The sequence below is a fragment of the Tachypleus tridentatus genome, chromosome 7 (genome assembly GCF_004210375.1).
Source record: "Tachypleus tridentatus isolate NWPU-2018 chromosome 7, ASM421037v1, whole genome shotgun sequence".
In the NCBI taxonomy this organism is placed as follows: domain Eukaryota; kingdom Metazoa; phylum Arthropoda; class Merostomata; order Xiphosura; family Limulidae; genus Tachypleus; species Tachypleus tridentatus.
This window is the reverse complement of record NC_134831.1, coordinates 93,687,054-93,708,194: the sequence shown is the minus strand read 5'-3', so window position 1 is coordinate 93,708,194 and position 21,141 is coordinate 93,687,054. Positions and strand designations below refer to the sequence as shown.

Genomic DNA, 21,141 nt, shown 5'->3' with positions numbered 1-21,141 from the left:
CAGAATACTGATATTCAGTCTTTATTTTTATGATCACCTGTGGTACTACATACAGGTACATTATAGTGACAGTTCTATATTCAGGTTTGTAATGGACAGAATACTGATATTTACTCTTTATTTTTATGATCATCTGTGGTACTACATAGAGGTACATTATAGTGACAGTTCTATATTGAGGTTTGTAATGGACAGAGTACTGATATTTACTCTTTATTTTTATGATCACCTATGGTACTACATACAGGTACATTATAGTGACAGTTCTATATTGAGGTTTGTAATAGACAGAATACTGATATTCAGTCTTTATTTTTATGATCATCTGTGGTACTACATAGAGGTACATTATAGTGACAGTTCTATATTCAGGTTTGTAATGGACAGAGTACTGATATTTACTCTTTATTTTTATGATCACCAGTGGTACTACATACAGGTGCATTATAGTAACAGTTCTATATTCAGGTTTGTAATAGACAGAACACTGATATTCAGTCTTTATTTTTATGATCACCTGTGGTACTACATACAGGTACATTATAGTGACAGTTCTATATTGAGGTTTGTAATAGATGGAATACTGATATTCAGTCTTTATTTTTATGAACACCTGTGGTACTACATGCAGGTACATTATAGTGACAGTTCTATATTCAGGTTTGTAACAGACAGAATACTGATATTTACTCTTTATTTTTATGATCACCAGTGGTACTGCATACAGGTGCATTATAGTGACAGTTCTATATTCAGGTTTGTAATAGACAGAATACTGATATTCAGTCTTTATTTTTATGATCACCTGTGGTACTACATACAGGTACATTATAGTGACAGTTCTATATTCAGGTTTGTAATGGACAGAATACTGATATTTACTCTTTATTTTTATGATCACCAGTGGTACTACATACAGGTACATTATAGTGACAGTTCTATATTCAGGTTTGTAATGGACAGAATACTGATATTTACTCTTTATTTTTATGATCACCAGTGGTACTACATACAGGTGCATTATAGTGACAGTTCCATATTCAGGTTTGTACTAGACAGAATACTGATATTCAGTCTTTATTTTTATGATCACCTGTGGTACTACATACAGGTACATTATAGTGACAGTTCTATATTGAGGTTTGTAATGGACAGAATACTGATATTTACTCTTTATTTTTATGATCACCAGTGGTACTACATACAGGTGCATTATAGTGACAGTTCTATATTCAGGTTTGTACTAGACAGAATACTGATATTCAGTCTTTATTTTTATGATCACCTGTGGTACTACATACAGGTACATTATAGTGACAGTTCTATATTGAGGTTTGTAATGGACAGAATACTGATATTTACTCTTTATTTTTATGATCACCAGTGGTACTATATACAGGTGCATTATAGTGACAGTTCTATATTGAGGTTTGTAATGGACAGAGTACTGATATTTACTCTTTATTTTTATGATCACCTATGGTACTACATACAGGTACATTATAGTGACAGTTCTATATTGAGGTTTGTAATAGACAGAATACTGATATTCAGTCTTTATTTTTATGATCATCTGTGGTACTACATAGAGGTACATTATAGTGACAGTTCTATATTCAGGTTTGTAATGGACAGAGTACTGATATTTACTCTTTATTTTTATGATCACCTGTGGTACTACATACAGGTACATTATAGTGACAGTTCTATATTGAGGTTTGTAATGGACAGAATACTTATATTCAGTCTTTATTTTTATGATCACCTGTGGTACTACATAGAGGTACATTATAGTGACAGTTTTATATTCAGGTTTGTAATAGACAGAATACTGATATTTACTCTATTTTTAAGATCACCTATGGTACTACATACAGGTACATTATAGTGACAGTTCTATATTCAGGTTTGTAATAGACAGAATACTTATATTCAGTCTTTATTTTTATGATCACCTGTGGTACTACATAGAGGTACATTATAGTGACAGTTTTATATTCAGGTTTGTAATAGACAGAATACTGATATTTACTCTTTATTTTTAAGATCACCTATGGTACTACATACAGGTACATTATAGTGACAGTTCTATATTCAGGTTTGTAATAGACAGAATACTTATATTCAGTCTTTATTTTTATGACCACCTATGGTACTACATACAGGTACATTATAGTGACAGTTCTATATTGAGGTTTGTAATAGACAGAATACTGATATTCAGTCTTTATTTTTATGATCATCTGTGGTACTACATAGAGGTACATTATAGTGACAGTTCTATATTCGGGTTTGTAATGGACAGAGTACTGATATTTACTCTTTATTTTTATGATCACCTGTGGTACTACATACAGGTACATTATAGTGACAGTTCTATATTGAGGTTTGTAATGGACAGAATACTGATATTCACTCTTTATTTTTATGATCATCTGTGGTACTACATAGAGGTACATTATAGTGACAGTTCTATATTGAGGTTTGTAATGGACAGAATACTGATATTTACTCTTTATATTTATGATCACCAGTGGTACTACATACAGGTGCATTATAGTAACAGTTCTATATTCAGGTTTGTAATAGACAGAACACTGATATTTACTCTTTATTTTTATGATCACCAGTGGTACTACATACAGGTACATTATAGTGACAGTTCTATATTCAGGTTTGTAATGGACAGAATACTGATATTTACTCTTTATTTTTATGATCACCAGTGCTACTACATACAGGTGCATTATAGTGACAGTTCTATATTCAGGTTTGTAATGGACAGAATACTGATATTTACTCTTTATTTTTATGATCACCAGTGGTACTACATACAGGTACATTATAGTGACAGTTCTATATTCAGGTTTGTAATGGACAGAATACTGATATTCAGTCTTTATTTTTATGATCACCAGTGGTACTACATACAGGTGCATTATAGTGACAGTTCTATATTCAGGTTTGTACTAGACAGAATACTGATATTCAGTCTTTATTTTTATGATCACCTGTGGTACTACATACAGGTACATTATAGTGACAGTTCTATATTGAGGTTTGTAATGGACAGAATACTGATATTTACTCTTTATTTTTATGATCACCAGTGGTACTACATACAGGTGCATTATGGTGACAGTTCTATATTCAGGTTTGTACTAGACAGAATACTGATATTCAGTCTTTATTTTTATGATCACCTGTGGTACTACATACAGGTACATTATAGTGACAGTTCTATATTGAGGTTTGTAACGGACAGAATACTGATATTTACTCTTTATTTTTATGATCACCAGTGGTACTACATACAGGTGCATTATAGTGACAGTTCTATATTGAGGTTTGTAATGGACAGAGTACTGATATTTACTCTTTATTTTTATGATCACCTATGGTACTACATACAGGTACATTATAGTGACAGTTCTATATTGAGGTTTGTAATAGACAGAATACTGATATTCAGTCTTTATTTTTATGATCATCTGTGGTACTACATAGAGGTACATTATAGTGACAGTTCTATATTCAGGTTTGTAATGGACAGAGTACTGATATTTACTCTTTATTTTTATGATCACCTGTGGTACTACATACAGGTACATTATAGTGACAGTTCTATATTGAGGTTTGTAATGGACAGAGTACTGATATTTACTCTTTATTTTTATGATCACCTATGGTACTACATACAGGTACATTATAGTGACAGTTCTATATTGAGGTTTGTAATAGATGGAATACTGATATTCAGTCTTTATTTTTATGATCACCTGTGGTACTATATGCAGGTACATTATAGTGACAGTTCTATATTCAGGTTTGTAACAGACAGAATACTGATATTTACTCTTTATTTTTATGATCACCAGTGGTACTACATACAGGTGCATTATAGTGACAGTTCTATATTCAGGTTTGTAATAGACAGAATACTGATATTCAGTCTTTATTTTTATGATCACCCGTGGTACTACATACAGGTACATTATAGTGACAGTTCTATATTCAGGTTTGTAATGGACAGAATACTGATATTTACTCTTTATTTTTATGATCACCAGTGGTACTACATACAGGTACATTATAGTGACAGTTCTATATTCAGGTTTGTAATGGACAGAATACTGATATTTACTCTTTATTTTTATGATCACCAGTGGTACTACATACAGGTGCATTATAGTGACAGTTCTATATTCAGGTTTGTACTAGACAGAATACTGATATTCAGTCTTTATTTTTATGATCACCTGTGGTACTACATACAGGTACATTATAGTGACAGTTCTATATTGAGGTTTGTAATGGACAGAATACTGATATTTACTCTTTATTTTTATGATCACCAGTGGTACTACATACAGGTGCATTATAGTGACAGTTCTATATTCAGGTTTGTACTAGACAGAATACTGATATTCAGTCTTTATTTTTATGATCACCTGTGGTACTACATACAGGTACATTATAGTGACAGTTCTATATTGAGGTTTGTAATGGACAGAATACTGATATTTACTCTTTATTTTTATGATCACCAGTGGTACTACATACAGGTGCATTATAGTGACAGTTCTATATTCAGGTTTGTACTAGACAGAATACTGATATTCAGTCTTTATTTTTATGAACACCTGTGGTACTACATACATGTACATAATAGTGACAGTTCTATATTGAGGTTTGTAGTAGACCGAATACTGATATTCAGTCTTTAATTTTATGATCACCTGTGGTACTACATACAGGTACATTATAGTGACAGTTCTATATTCAGGTTTGTAGTAGACAGAATACTGACATTCAGACTTTTGTTTTTTTATTGCTTACACCTGATTGGTATGAAAAATTGATTGGTGTTCCACATAAAACGTCTTTAGTATCGGTGCGTAAGACTGGTGATATTAGTTGATAGTTTTTGTAGAAAAACTACCTAAAACTCTATATGTTCTTTACTCTGAAAGAAGTAACATTAATACACATGGTGGACACTAATGTAAGTTCACTTTTGTTATTAATTTTTAAAAAACATTTTTATGTTAAACTTGAGTTCTATTTTCACAGAGCACCGGAGTATCCATGCTGACAATACTGATATGGTTAGACTCTTATGCCAGTGTCTACAGTGCAGAAAATTAACATATAAGGATATCTTTTGCCATTTAAGGTATTTTTCTTTGGAAAGTAAACTAATTATTATCCTGATACATGTTTATTGAATAATTTTTATGTTTTTTAATTGAGACTGTATGATGTTTCTGTCAGCTTTTTGATGAAGAATGAAAAATATGAATTTGGTAAGAGTATTATATAAATGTGTTCAGAAGAAATAAAAAAGAAAAGTATGTATACAGGGCCATACCAGTCATTGATAGCAACCTGTTAGAAATACAACTTCCATGTTTCAGAAAAGGTAATTTAATCTTTTTTTTAAAAAAAACAAACAAACTGAAATCCCTTATGGATGAGCATGCTACACAGGTACACCATTTCTTACACAGTTTTCAAAAAACTGTGCTTGTAAGATGAACAACACTGAGGCATGAACATATTAGTTTCATGGTGTAATTTCTTCTTTATTCAACTATGTGGCTAGAGATGTAATCAAAAGATTCATGGTGTAATTTCTTCTTTATTCAACTATGTGGCTAGAGATGTAATCAAAAGATTCATGGTGTAATTTCTTCTTTATTCAACTATTAGACTAGAGATGTAATCAAACGATTCGTGGTGTAATTCCTTCTTTATTCAACCACGTGACTAGTGATGTAATCAAAAGATTCGTGGTGTAATTCCTTCTTTATTTAACTAAGTGACTAGTGATGTAATCAAAAGATTCTTGGTGTAATTCCTTCTTTATTCAACTACGTGACTTGAGATGTAATCAAAAGATTCGTGGTGTAATTCCATCTTTATTCAACTAAGTGACTAGTCATGTAATCAAAAGATTTGTGGTGTAATTCCTTCTTTATTCAACAACGTGACTAGTGATGTAATCAAAAGTTTTGTGGTGTAATTTCTTCTTTATTCAACTAAGCGACTAGTGATGTACTCAATAGGTTTGTGGTGAAATTCCTTCTTTAGCAACTAAGTGACTAGTGATGTAATCAAAAGATTTGTGGTGTAATTCCTTCTTTGTTTAACTAAGTGACTAGTGATGTAATCAAAAGTTTTGTAATGTAATTCCTTCTTTATTCAACTAAGCGACTAGTGATGTAATCAAAAGGTTTGTGGTGTAATTCCTTCTTTAGCAACTAAGTGACTAGTGATGTAATCAAAAGATTTGTGGTGTAATTCCTTCTTTATTCAACTAAGTGACTAGTGATGTAATCAAAAGATTTGTAGTGTAATTCCTTCTTTATTCAACTTCGTGACTAGTGATGTAATCAAAAGTGTCATGATGTAATTCCTTCTTTATTCAATTACATGTGTAGTGATGTAATCAGAAGATTCATGGTGTAATTTCTTCTTTCTTCAACTACATGACTAGTGATGCAGTCAAAAGTGTTTTGTTGTAATTACGTTTTTATTCAACTACATGAATAGTGATGCAGTCAAAAGATTCGTGGTGTAATTCCTTCTTTATTCAACTTCGTGACTAGTGATGTAATCAATATATTCATGCTGTAATTCCTTTATTTAACTAAGTGACTAGTGATGTAATCAATATATTCATGCTGTAATTCCTTTATTTAACTAAGTGACTAGTGATGTAATCCAAAGATTCATGGTGTAATTCCTTCTTTATTCAACTACATGAGTAGTGCTGTAATCATAAGATTCATGATTTGATTACTTGTTTACATGTAACTACTGAGGGTGCTCAGTAGAAGACCATGAACTTGACAAGGAACTGCTTCTACTTCCTGGGTTTTGGTATTTTGTGATTGTTATTTAAAACTCTGCTAGTTTCATTTTTAACCAGTTTAGTTGTCTCTTATCTACCAGACACAAGGTAGTTATCATTCTGTATAGAATTTCAGGAACTTGACAACTTTTGAGAAACTAGCAATGAAACAGATCAACTGATAAGTTGCAAAATGTGGTATAATGCCATGTTTCCTCTGTTACAAGTTTTGGTCATTTGTAGAATTAAGTGTAGAATACTTGTAATTAACAGAATTGCATAATATTGTATTTAGAAAATCTCTGTTGATCATTTCTGTTAACCTTTTAGAAAAATCAGTCATTTACTATCTTTGGTGTTCAGTAACTATTCAGCTGGTTACTTCACTACATACTGAACCTATAAAGCAATTACTTTAGTTTCAATGTTGAATGTTTACTGTAGGAAAAGAAAATATATTTTAGCAACATTGGCTGTAGTTAAAAAGATATTTTTATCTGTGTTTGACTTTTTTGACTTTCTTACTTTTAAAAGTCTTAAAATAAAGTTGATGTATTTTACTTGTAGGAAGTTAAACGATGCTAAAAAAGATGTTGAATTGATAGAGCCTGAATTAGATGATGCGCGGTCTAGCCTTCAAGAATTCCACACAAAGATTGCAGATTTACAAGCTAATCACCAGTTGGAATTATGGAAAACCATTAAAACTTTGGTAAGATAATAAATCATAGTATCCATTCACCAGAAATATTTTTATTAATTTTTGCTCCTGTATATTTGTTATTACTAATAAAAGATGAACAAATTCAGATTATATTTCATTTCATGTTGATCTATTTTTATAGACTGGCATGACAAGTGCATTTCAATCAAACCTTCTGGTTACTTTCACAGAGAAATAGCTAACTTTAGCCGTAACTATTTCACTATAAGTTTTGTATTTTTAAATAAAAACAGTACCAGTGCATATAAGTGCATTTTGGAATTTTTTTTCCTGCACAGTTTCTGAATTTTGCAGATGGGGGACACACATGTCACAACAGCTGTATTTATGGAAACATTTCAAGTATACATTCTCAGAAGAAAGTAGTACTAGAACAATTACAATGAAAATATTTTTTCCCACAAATCTTCCCCAGACAAATACTAAGACAAACAGAACATTCCTGAATGGGTTGATGTGAAATAATTACTGTTGTGTTAGTTCTTTATCAACTATTAAGTAACAACTTAAAATACTATCCTTAAGAACTCCAGTATTAAAATGATTCAATTCTTACTTGAGAGTAGTGCAAGGTAGGATGACTTTAATTTTATGCTGTGAAGGATTATTTTTACTGGGGTTATCTTTAGTTTAGGAATAAAAAAATCAACATCACTTAACTCAAAGTGTGAAATAACTTATATTTAACTTAAGGTGTGAAATAAATTGTTTAACTCAAAATGTGAAATAAATTAAGTTTAACTCAAGGTCCTAAAATAAATAATTCATAAAATTTTAATGGGACAAAAAGGAACTTATGAACCCATCAAGGATGTCCAGCTGTAACCACCCCTTACTGCTCATGTATTCATCTAATCTATTCTTGAACACGGTTACATTTTCTGCCTCCATCACCCTTAAAACCAACTCATTCTGAAAGCCAACCACCCTGTTTGAAATGTGATACTGTCTAAACTGCAGAATGACTTGTACACTGCCAAAATTTGATTTATGACCTCTTGTCTTATTGTTTCCACTGCCAAACATAAAAATGTTCAATTCCATATTATCAATACCATCAGTAAACACATTAATCAAATCCCCTCTGACCTTTCTCTTCTGTTTAATTTAAGGTGTAAAAATAATAATTTTAAACTCAACATATGAAATAAATAATGCATAAAAATTATTTATGAATGTCTAAGAACCACTTTAGTGCTGGATAAGTACAAATCTGGAAAAGTGCTGTAATAGATTTAGAATAGTTATAGAAAATATATCTTGTAAAGTTTTATAATACATGGTACTTTAAGTGAACATATGAAAGTAAGAAATATAAAATATTAAAGAGTGAGAGTATAATAAGGTCAAAGGAAAACGTTTTGTATGTTGTTGAATGACTCAGTATGATACCAACCCATAGGCTGTAGATAAAAACTGTGCTTGGAAATACCAAAGAAGAATAAATTTTATATAGCTGAAAATTAGAGATTTTTGAGACATCTGTTATCAACCAATGTTTGATCCTATTGGTAATATCCATGAGTGAATAATTTATCTACTTAGATATTGATAAATTTGATATTTAAAAAAATGGCTTAGCTTAGATAACACCCATGTTAATGTCCAGTTAGTGTATCATTACCCATCACCATACCTTACAAACATGCATTCATGACGAATGTCACCATAAAAACACAATAACACTAATTGTAAATTAAGATTTCACAGTTTAAAACATTATTGTTTTAAGTTCTTGTATGTATAATTTTTATAAAAGTTCAAACTTTGCATTTACTATCCACAATAATTGGTAGTGAGAACAGAAGTGTATGTGGGAAAATAAACAATGGTATTGATAGCAGGTGAAAGATTGCATATTTTGTGGTGTAATAAAAAAACACTCAGTAGAAGCAAAAATGGATAAGTTTCAGTTTTAATTGGGAGTGTTTTTTTAAATCCAAGAAACAAAGAATACATCACAGAAGATTTCTAGTGTTAAATAAGTGGTTTGTGATAAATATTTTGACAACATGGAGAAGCCCATGCTGTACAGCCACAAGGGTGGAAAAAAGATACATCTGTGTCTGACTTTGTGGGTGAGGTGAAAAATAAAACTCTTGGGGCAAATGTTTTTGGGGGATTTCTTAGTAAATGGGTCATTTTACATAATACACAGTCCCATGTCACTTTAACAACTTTTGATTGTATAAATTAATCCTGGAAAATTACTAGAATTCTTTTCCATGAAAAGTGTACAAACTTTGTTAATGTAATAAATCACAACTTTAATTTACAAGAAATCAAACATGACATCCTGTGTATGCTACTAAATTTTCTGATGTAGTTCATTCCTACATGTGATTATAAAGCTTCTCTAGTGTAATGTGGGAAACTTAACTTACAGTGTGTGTATTTTTCACAGAATTTAGCTGGCTTCATCCTATTCATGACAGTCAACAGAATGTAGACCCATATACTGCTAAAAACCAGCAGTGTACGTCTGGGTAGTTCGTCTGCCTCATATTTTTGTTTGTATCTCTCTACATCCACATGGCAAATAGACTAATTCGGAGCTTTTGATATTTCTATTCAAAATCTCTTCAAAGAGACAGAATTGATTGTACAGATGTTTTCTCCCATCTCATGTTAAACTTACTGCTTGCCTTGGTGTGAAAGTACTCACCCCTGAACTGAATCATTGAACTGATTTTGCTTTATGACACTGGCAATTAGCCATTGTGTTTTATCTTTATGAACTTTTGATACTTAATATTTTCAAACTGCCTTTTGCAGCAAATGGGCTAAACAAAGATGTCTGAGTGCCCGAGGTTCAGGCATAGTCATCCCTAATTTAGAACCACTGCCCATGTGGAGGGTAAACATTCAAAAGATATTATTTTTTAATTATACAGTAAAATTCACTGTTGCTGAATCCACAACTGAAAATATTTCTGGTTTGAACCTTTTGATCAGCATCCTGTAACATTAATCATGTCTGACAGCTAACTGTTGAATGTACTCTACCACTATTGGTCGTCTTCTTTGATAAAATGTGTACTATAACTACAGTTGTATTAACTGTACAAATAACATCTACATCAAGTCTAAATTACTAAAATAGTTAATATTTTGGGACTTTTATATTAAATCTGTGGATAACCTTTTTAGCTTATTGTAGCAAGTAAGTGAATGAACATTATCGTGTGTTACTGTTGTAAATTATGATAAATTGAAACATTTCTTATTATATGTATCAATAGATATATTGTGATATTTTATGTTCACAGTAATTCATGAGTAGTTTTGTAACTATTTGTTACAAGTTTGGCTGATAGTTGATGCTGTTTGTGTAGTAACTGAATGACAAATATGATGATGGGGTAAAGTTTAAGAAAACAAACATTCTGTGTGTGTGCGTGTGTGTGTCAGGGAAAGTGTGTGTTCGTGACTAGCTTTGCTGAATGAAGAAAGATTCCTTGTGGATGAAAAATAAAATTACTGCTTCAGTGTCAAATAATCATAGAACTTGCAGCCAGTGAATTTATTCAGTAAGTTTCTTTGTATTTTTACACTCAATATTTTTATTGTACAAATCAAATAATGTGCTTCAAGTGAAAAATAAATTTTAGTTTTAGTATTTTCAACCTGCATTTTTAAATATTACTAATTATTTTCAGGCACATCAACTACGATCCACTAAATCTGATGTTAAAGAAGCCGTTGAATCGAACAACAATACATCATTCCAATCTAATTATTCTCCCATAACATCCTCAACTAATTCTGTAGCTACCAAAAGTATTCCATCAGATGACCAATCTCTGATCCCTAGCCAAGAAGAGGACATGGGCAAAGCTGAATATTTGCCGAAGAGAAGTGACACCAGTATTTCCCAGGCATGCACCTCACAGATGTCTGGCAAAAGCACACCAGTGAGCTCTTTAGCAAATCATTCCCTTAGTACCATACTGGCAGTGAATTCTGAGCAAAATAAAGTATTGAAGAATGAAAACCAAGCTTGCTATAATAAGTAAGTATGCTTTGATATATTTGTTTCAGTTAGTGTTAATAATGCGATCACCATTACAACAAAAGAAAATACAATGTTGAAAAGCCATCAAGAATGTATAGTGTTGTACCAGCTGTGAATGATTTATGTTGTAACAATTTTAATACAGTTATGTTTCAGCCAGGCAAAACTTTCCAAGTTTAGTGTGATGGGTTAACCCTTTTTTTTTCTTTTCTTCAATCGCACAGTTGTCAAAGTATTATTAACATCAAAACTCGTAAGTGTCTCTGTGTATAATCCAATTCACAAAGACTTAGATCTTGTTGGTATAAAGTGTAATCTGCTAGGCAGCAACTGTCACTTGTTGGTATAAAGTGTAATCTGCTAGGCAGCAACTGTCACTTGTTGGTATAAAGTGTAATCTGCTAGGCAGCAACTGTCACTTGTTGGTATAAAGTGTAATCTGCTAGGCAGCAACTGTCACTTGTTGGTATAAAGTGTAATCTGCTAGGCAGCAACTGTCACTTGTTGGTATAAAGTGTAATCTGCTAGGCAGCAACTGTCACTTGTTGGTATAAAGTGTAATCTGCTAGGCAGCAACTGTCACTTGTTGGTATAAAGTGTAATCTGCTAGGCAGCAACCGTCACTTGTTGGTATACAGTGTAATCTGCTAGGCAGCAACTGTCACTTGTTGGTATAAAGTGTAATCTGCTAGGCAGCAACTGTCACTTGTTGGTATAAAGTGTAATCTGCTAGGCAGCAACTGTCACTTGTTGGTATAAAGTGTAATCTGCTAGGCAGCAACCGTCACTTGTTGGTATAAAGTGTAATCTGTTCGGCAGTGACTGTCACTTGTTGGTATAAAGTGTAATCTGCTGGGCAGTGACTGTCACTTGTTGGTATAAAGTGTAATATGCTAGGCAGCAACTGTCACTTGGTATAAAGTGTAATCTGCTGGGCAGCAACTATCACTTGTTGGTATCAAGTGTAATCTGCTAGGCAGTGACTGTCACTTCTTGGTATAAAGTGTAATCTGCTAGGCAGCAACTGTCACTTGGTATAAAGTGTAATCTGCTAGGAAGAACTGTCACTTGTTGGTATAAAGTGTAATCTGCTAGGCAGTGACTGTCACTTGTTGGTATAAAGTGTAATCTGCTAGGCAGCAACTGTTACTTGTTGGTATAAAGTGTAATCTGCTAGGCAGCAACTGTCACTTGTTGGTATAAAGTGTAATATGCTAGGCAGCAACTGTCACTTGGTATAAAGTGTAATCTGCTGGGCAGCAACTATCACTTGTTGGTATAAAGTGTAATCTGCTAGGCAGTGACTGTCACTTCTTGGTATAAAGTGTAATCTGCTAGGCAGTGACTGTCACTTCTTGGTATAAAGTGTAATCTGCTAGGCAGCAACTGTCACTTGTTGGTATAAAGTGTAATCTGCTAGGAAGAACTGTCACTTGGTATAAAGTGTAATATGCTAGGCAGCAACTGTCACTTGTTGGTATAAAGTGTAATCTGCTAGAAAGAACTGTCACTTGTTGGTATAAAGTGTAATATGCTAGGCAGCAACTGTCACTTGGTATAAAGTGTAATCTGCTGGGCAGCAACTATCACTTGTTGGTATAAAGTGTAATCTGCTAGGCAGTGACTGTCACTTCTTGGTATAAAGTGTAATCTGCTAGGCAGCAACTGTCACTTGTTGGTATAAAGTGTAATCTGCTTGGAAGAACTGTCACTTGTTGGTATAAAGTGTAATCTGCTAGGCAGTGACTGTCACTTGTTGGTATAAAGTGTAATCTGCTAGGCAGCAACTGTCACTTGTTGGTATAAAGTGTAATCTGCTAGGCAGCAACTGTCACTTGGTATAAAGTGTAATCTGCTGGGCAGCAACTGTCACTTGTTGGTATAAAGTGTAATCTGCTAGGCAGTGACTGTCACTTGTTGGTATAAAGTGTAATCTGCTAGGCAGTGACTGTCACTTGTTGGTATAAAGTGTAATCTGCTAGGCAGCAACTGTCACTTGTTGGTATAAAGTGTAATCTGCTAAGAAGAACTGTCACTTGGGTATAAAGTGTAATCTGCTGGGCAGCAACTGTCACTTGTTGGTATAAAGTGTAATCTGCTTGGCAGCAACTGTCACTTGTTGGTATAAAGTGTAATCTGCTAGGCAGCAACTGTCACTTGTTGGTATAAAGTGTAATCTGCTAGGCAGCGACTGTCACTTGTTGGTATAAAGTGTAATCTGCTAGGCAGCGACTGTCACTTGTTGGTATAAAGTGTAATCTGCTAGGCAGCAACTGTCACTTGTTGGTATAAAGTGTAATCTGCTAGGCAGCAACTGTCACTTGTTGGTATAAAGTGTAATCTGCTAGGCAGCAACTGTCACTTGTTGGTATAAAGTGTAATCTGCTAGGCAGCAACTGTCACTTGTTGGTATAAAGTGTAATCTGCTAGGCAGCAACTGTCACTTGTTGGTATAAAGTGTAATCTGCTAGGCAACAACTGTCACTTGTTGGTATAAAGTGTAATCTGCTAGGCAGTGACTGTCACTTGTTGGTATAAAGTGTAATCTGCTAGGCAGTGACTGTCACTTGTTGGTATAAAGTGTAATCTGCTAGGCAGCAACTGTCACTTGTTGGTATAAAGTGTAATATGCTTGGAAGAACTGTCACTTGTTGGTATAAAGTGTAATCTGCTAGGCAGTGACTGTCACTTGTTGGTATGAAGTGTAATCTGCTAGGCAGCAACTGTCACTTGTTGGTATAAAGTGTAATATGCTAGGCAGCAACTGTCACTTGGTATAAAGTGTAATCTGCTGGGCAGCAACTATCACATGTTGGTATAAAGTGTAATCTGCTAGGCAGTGACTGTCACTTGTTGGTATAAAGTGTAATCTGCTAGGCAGCAACTGTCACTTGTTGGTATAAAGTGTAATCTGCTAGGAAGAACTGTCACTTGGTATAAAGTGTAATCTGCTGGGCAGCAACTGTCACTTGTTGGTATAAAGTGTAATCTGCTTGGCAGCAACTGTCACTTGTTGGTATAAAGTGTAATCTGCTAGGCAGCAACTGTCACTTGTTGGTATAAAGTGTAATCTGCTAGGCAGCGACTGTCACTTGTTGGTATAAAGTGTAATCTGCTAGGCAGCGACTGTCACTTGTTGGTATAAAGTGTAATCTGCTAGGCAGCGACTGTCACTTGTTGGTATAAAGTGTAATCTGCTAGGCAGCGACTGTCACTTGTTGGTATAAAGTGTAATCTGCCAGGCAGCGACTGTCACTTGTTGGTATAAAGTGTAATCTACTAGACAGCAACTGTCACTTCTTGGTATAAAGTGTAATCTACTAGGCAGCAACTGTCACTTCTTGGTATAAAGTGTAATCTGCTAGGCAACAACTGTCACTTGTTGGTATAAAGTGTAATCTGCTAGGCAGTGACTGTCACTTGTTGGTATAAAGTGTAATCTGCTAGGCAGTGACTGTCACTTGTTGGTATAAAGTGTAATCTGCTAGGCAGCAACTGTCACTTGTTGGTATAAAGTGTAATATGCTTGGAAGAACTGTCACTTGTTGGTATAAAGTGTAATCTGCTAGGCAGTGACTGTCACTTGTTGGTATAAAGTGTAATCTGCTGCAGCAACTGCAGCAACTGTCACTTGTTGGTATAAAGTGTAATATGCTAGGCAGCAACTGTCACTTGGTATAAAGTGTAATCTGCTGGGCAGCAACTATCACATGTTGGTATAAAGTGTAATCTGCTAGGCAGTGACTGTCACTTCTTGGTATAAAGTGTAATCTGCTAGGCAGCAACTGTCACTTGTTGGTATAAAGTGTAATCTGCTAAGAAGAACTGTCACTTGGTATAAAGTGTAATCTGCTGGGCAGCAACTGTCACTTGTTGGTATAAAGTGTAATCTGCTTGCCAGCAACTGTCACTTGTTGGTATAAAGTGTAATCTGCTAGGCAGCAACTGTCACTTGTTGGTATAAAGTGTAATCTGCTAGGCAGCGACTGTCACTTGTTGGTATAAAGTGTAATCTGCTAGGCAGCGACTGTCACTTGTTGGTATAAAGTGTAATCTGCTAGGCAGCGACTGTCACTTGTTGGTATAAAGTGTAATCTGCTAGGCAGCGACTGTCACTTGTTGGTATAAAGTGTAATCTGCTAGGCAGCGACTGTTACTTGTTGGTATAAAGTGTAATCTACTAGGCAGCAACTGTCACTTCTTGGTATAAAGTGTAATCTACTAGGCAGCAACTGTCACTTCTTGGTATAAAGTGTAATCTGCTAGGCAACAACTGTCACTTGTTGGTATAAAGTGTAATCTGCTAGGCAGTGACTGTCACTTGTTGGTATAAAGTGTAATCTGCTAGGCAGTGACTGTCACTTGTTGGTATAAAGTGTAATCTGCTAGGCAGCAACTGTCACTTGTTGGTATAAAGTGTAATATGCTTGGAAGAACTGTCACTTGTTGGTATAAAGTGTAATCTGCTAGGCAGTGACTGTCACTTGTTGGTATGAAGTGTAATCTGCTAGGCAGCAACTGTCACTTGTTGGTATAAAGTGTAATATGCTAGGCAGCAACTGTCACTTGGTATAAAGTGTAATCTGCTGGGCAGCAACTATCACTTGTTGGTATAAAGTGTAATCTGCTAGGCAGTGACTGTCACTTCTTGGTATAAAGTGTAATCTGCTAGGCAGCAACTGTCACTTGTTGGTATAAAGTGTAATCTGCTAAGAAGAACTGTCACTTGGTATAAAGTGTAATCTGCTGGGCAGCAACTGTCACTTGTTGGTATAAAGTGTAATCTGCTTGCCAGCAACTGTCACTTGTTGGTATAAAGTGTAATCTGCTAGGCAGCAACTGTCACTTGTTGGTATAAAGTGTAATCTGCTAGGCAGCGACTGTCACTTGTTGGTATAAAGTGTAATCTGCTAGGCAGCGACTGTCACTTGTTGGTATAAAGTGTAATCTGCTAGGCAGCGACTGTCACTTGTTGGTATAAAGTGTAATCTGCTAGGCAGCGACTGTCACTTGTTGGTATAAAGTGTAATCTGCTAGGCAGCGACTGTCACTTGTTGGTATAAAGTGTAATCTGCTAGGCAGCAACTGTCACTTGTTGGTATAAAGTGTAATCTACTAGGCAGCAACTGTCACTTGTTGGTATAAAGTGTAATCTACTAGGCAGCAACTGTCACTTCTTGGTATAAAGTGTAATCTGCTAGGCAACAACTGTCACTTGTTGGTATAAAGTGTAATCTGCTAGGCAGTGACTGTCACTTGTTGGTATAAAGTGTAATCTGCTAGGCAGTGACTGTCACTTGTTGGTATAAAGTGTAATCTGCTAGGCAGCAACTGTCACTTGTTGGCATAAAGTGTAATATGCTTGGAAGAACTGTCACTTGTTGGTATAAAGTGTAATCTGCTAGGCAGTGACTGTCACTTGTTGGTATAAAGTGTAATCTGCTAGGCAGCAACTGTCACTTGTTGGTATAAAGTGTAATATGCTAGGCAGCAACTGTCACTTGGTATAAAGTGTAATCTGCTGGGCAGCAACTATCACTTGTTGGTATAAAGTGTAATCTGCTAGGCAGTGACTGTCACTTCTTGGTATAAAGTGTAATCTGCTAGGCAGCAACTGTCACTTGTTGGTATAAAGTGTAATCTGCTAAGAAGAACTGTCACTTGGTATAAAGTGTAATCTGCTGGGCAGCAACTGTCACTTGTTGGTATAAAGTGTAATCTGCTAGGCAGCAACTGTCACTTGTTGGTATAAAGTGTAATCTGCTAGGCAGCAACTGTCACTTGTTGGTATAAAGTGTAATCTGCTAGGCAGCGACTGTCACTTGTTGGTATAAAGTGTAATCTGCTAGGCAGCGACTGTCACTTGTTGGTATAAAGTGTAATCTGCTAGGCAGCGGCTGTCACTTGTTGGTATAAAGTGTAATCTGCTAGGCAGCGACTGTCACTTGGTATAAAGTGTAATCTACTAGGCAGCAACTGTCACTTCTTGGTATAAAGTGTAATCTACTAGGCAGCAACTGTCACTTGTTGGTATAAAGTGTAATCTGCTAGGCAACAACTGTCACTTGTTGGTATAAAGTGTAATCTGCTAGGCAGTGACTGTCACTTGTTGGTATAAAGTGTAATCTGCTAGGCAGTGACTGTCACTTGTTGGTATAAAGTGTAATCTGCTAGGCAGCAACTGTCACTTGTTGGTATAAAGTGTAATATGCTAGGCAGCAACTGTCACTTGGTATAAAGTGTAATCTGCTGGGCAGCAACTATCACTTGTTGGTATAAAGTGTAATCTGCTAGGCAGTGACTGTCACTTGTTGGTATAAAGTGTAATCTGCTAGGCAGTGACTGTCACTTGTTGGTATAAAGTGTAATCTGCTAGGCAGCAACTGTCACTTGTTGGTATAAAGTGTAATCTGCTAGGCAGCAACTGTCACTTGTTGGTATAAAGTGTAATCTGCTAGGCAGCAACTGTCACTTGTTGGTATAAAGTGTAATCTGCTAAGAAGAACTGTCACTTGGTATAAAGTGTAATCTGCTGGGCAGCAACTGTCACTTGTTGGTATAAAGTGTAATCTGCTTGCCAGCAACTGTCACTTGTTGGTATAAAGTGTAATATGCTAGGCAGCAACTGTCACTTGGTATAAAGTGTAATCTGCTGGGCAGCAACTATCACTTGTTGGTATAAAGTGTAATCTGCTAGGCAGTGACTGTCACTTCTTGGTATAAAGTGTAATCTGCTAGGCAGTGACTGTCACTTGTTGGTATAAAGTGTAATCTGCTAGGCAGCAACTGTCACTTGTTGGTATAAAGTGTAATCTGCTAGGCAGCAACTGTCACTTGTTGGTATAAAGTGTAATCTGTTAGGCAGTGACTGTCACTTGTTAGTATAAAGTGTAATCTGCTAGGCAGCAACTGTCACTTGTTGGTTTAAAGTGTAATCTGCTAGGCAGCAACTGTCACTTGTTGGTATAAAGTGTAATCTGCTAGGAAGAACTGTCACTTGTTGGTATAAAGTGTAATCTGCTGGGCAGTGACTGTCACTTGTTGGTATAAAGTGTAATCTGCTGGGCAGTGACTGTCACTTGTTGGTATAAAGTGTAATCCACTAGGCAGTGACTGTCACTTTTTATTGAGATGAAATTATAACCAGAAGTAGTTAAAGTTTCAGATGTGTTAATGAAAATAAATCAAGTTAATTTAACTGGATATTTATTTCTGATCAAAATGTATTATCTAGGAAGAAAATAGTTTTGTTGTTTTTTTTTCAACAGAATTTTTGGAATTTTAGAATGTGAAAAGTAATGGAAGTACCAAATCAAGTTAAAAATTTTATTTCACCATAAAACTACTTACTACTAACATAGTTTATGCTGAGTGCCGTGCAGTTTGGTTTAGTTTTCCCGTTTTGATGAGGAAAACAATTGAGGAATGTCAGTTGCATTCCCAGTAAAGTATTAGCCATCAACGTGACTGACACATCTGTAAAACCTAATTAGCCATCCATAACCAACACATGAATGAAATGTCATTAGCCATCTGTGTGACTGATGTGTGAAATGTGATAAGCCATCCACATGACTGACACATCTGTAAAGCCTAATTAGCCATCCATAACCAATACATGAATGAAATGTCATTAGCCATCTGTGTGACTGATGTGTGAAATGTAATAAGCCATCCACGTGACTAACATTTGTTGGCAGAATCTAATTATTTGAAGAAATAACTAACACTATAAAATAAGTATGAATGGCTATACTTATACAATGTTTAAAATCAAATGAATAATTAAAATTCAACATAAATAACTCAATAAAGACAACTTGTAATGGCTGAAAATATGACACGTAGATTGTTTTTAATTGGCAGTCACTAGCAGTTGTAATAAACTTTTGTGTAAATATGACATATTTCCTTTTAGTTGTTTATTTGACACTATCATATTATAGTTAACCATTGACAAACCATCTGTGATGATCTATGTAAATGTGTAATTTGTGGTCTCGTTTATTTCACAGATAGTTTTATAAACTAAATCTGTTGTTTTTGTAATCTCAGTATTTTGTCATTACTTGTTTTATGAATCATTCATGTAGGTAAATATCATTGAGTCCCTTGTTTATTAAGGAAGTTGCTTGTCCTCTAAGGAATTTGTCTGTCCTCTTATCGTATGTTTAGTTCAAAGACAAATACTTTCCACACAGGTTGAACAGCATGCTGAGTGCCTTCGAGCAACAACATCGGGAGTTACTGACATCTGTTACAGACTTTGACTTCACCTATTTGAAGAAGGATAGCGAACCTGGTGTAAAAGATAAAACCCAGAATTGTTTAGATTGACTGTTTTTAAAACATAGTATATTTCAATACTGCCCTGGGGGTTTATGAATACTGTATTATAAGGTCTATAAACAAAAGGTTTAATGAGATTTAAAGTTTATATTCTTGATTTATATTACATAATAAATTGTCTGAAAATCATGTTTATGTAAGTTATTTATTCTCCATGATTTTAATGTTTGTTTTTTACTGTTTTGGTTAGTATTTTCTTTTAATACTATGTTATATGTAAGTATATATCTGTGGTAGAATGAGGATCTCATGACCATAGTTATGAAATAATGCAACAAAATACAAATATATATTTCAAGAACTAATTAAGAAAGGTTGTTGTTGTTGTGAGGTTTATATCTGTTTAAGAGGGTTTCAATTAAATATTTCTTTACATTTTATGTGCCACATTCTTAATAATTTTAGTTTGGATTTTCTCTTTTGAAAATAGAGAATATAGAATAATTATATTAAAATTGAGTACATTTAAATAAACATAATTTTGTGGATATGAAGCTTTTAATTTCAAAGTGAAATAGTAATATACTACTTCATGTTGTCTGGAAAATAAATTATTTTGAAATTTGTGTATTATTCTGTTTTCTATGTGTAACCTGTTCAGTAACATTAAATTGTGGTAAGACTTGAAACAAATCTGTGTGATACTGAGTTTTGATTAATAAGTTTATTTATGTAATATTTACTTGTGGTATGTGTTATTAAGTTGTATTACTATATGAATTTGATAAGATCAGAGAAGGAAGTAACAAAAAACAGGGAAAAAATTATACAGAAAATATTTGTAGGTTTTTACATACATGGTGAGTAAGTACATGGTTTTGTACAAATAATGGAGAGAAATGTGTTTTGAAAAACATTTTGATCTTTAAAAATAGCCAATTACATTTTCCTTGGAAGTGTTGTATATACATGCTTTAGGGAAGCATGATGTGCTGGTTGATTCTTCTGCCCAGGGATGTTTGCACTAAGTTAAATGTGTGCTTTAAGGAAGTCTGATATTGACTGGAAAGGGACATATATTTATATATCTTCTGAACTGTTGCACCTGTTAGATATAGAATATAATTTACATTCCCAAAAATTCTTGTATGCAAATTTTCTTTATATTTGGCATCTTTTAAAGAGAGTGCTGTACTTGCTAGAGAGGACATCTGTGGAACCGAAGTACACATTTCTTACATTGTCTTTTATGGAGGT

At 34.3% G+C, this 21,141-nt stretch overlaps 1 protein-coding gene across 4 annotated transcripts in view; it reads left to right on the top strand.

The window, feature by feature from the left end:
* The window catches only part of LOC143256209 (inhibitor of nuclear factor kappa-B kinase subunit alpha-like), a 70,647-nt gene extending 50,070 nt beyond the window's left edge, over positions 1-20,577 (top strand). For all 4 annotated transcript variants that reach the window (XM_076513094.1, XM_076513093.1, XM_076513091.1 and 1 more), the window contains exons 16-19: positions 5,074-5,176; positions 7,424-7,568; positions 11,240-11,592; positions 19,797-20,577. In XM_076513094.1, the coding sequence (XP_076369209.1) occupies positions 5,074-5,176; positions 7,424-7,568; positions 11,240-11,592; positions 19,797-19,932 (737 nt within the window). In that variant the 3' untranslated portion in view covers positions 19,933-20,577. The remainder of the gene's footprint in view (positions 1-5,073; positions 5,177-7,423; positions 7,569-11,239; positions 11,593-19,796) is intronic.
* The last annotated feature ends 564 nt before the right edge of the window (positions 20,578-21,141 follow it).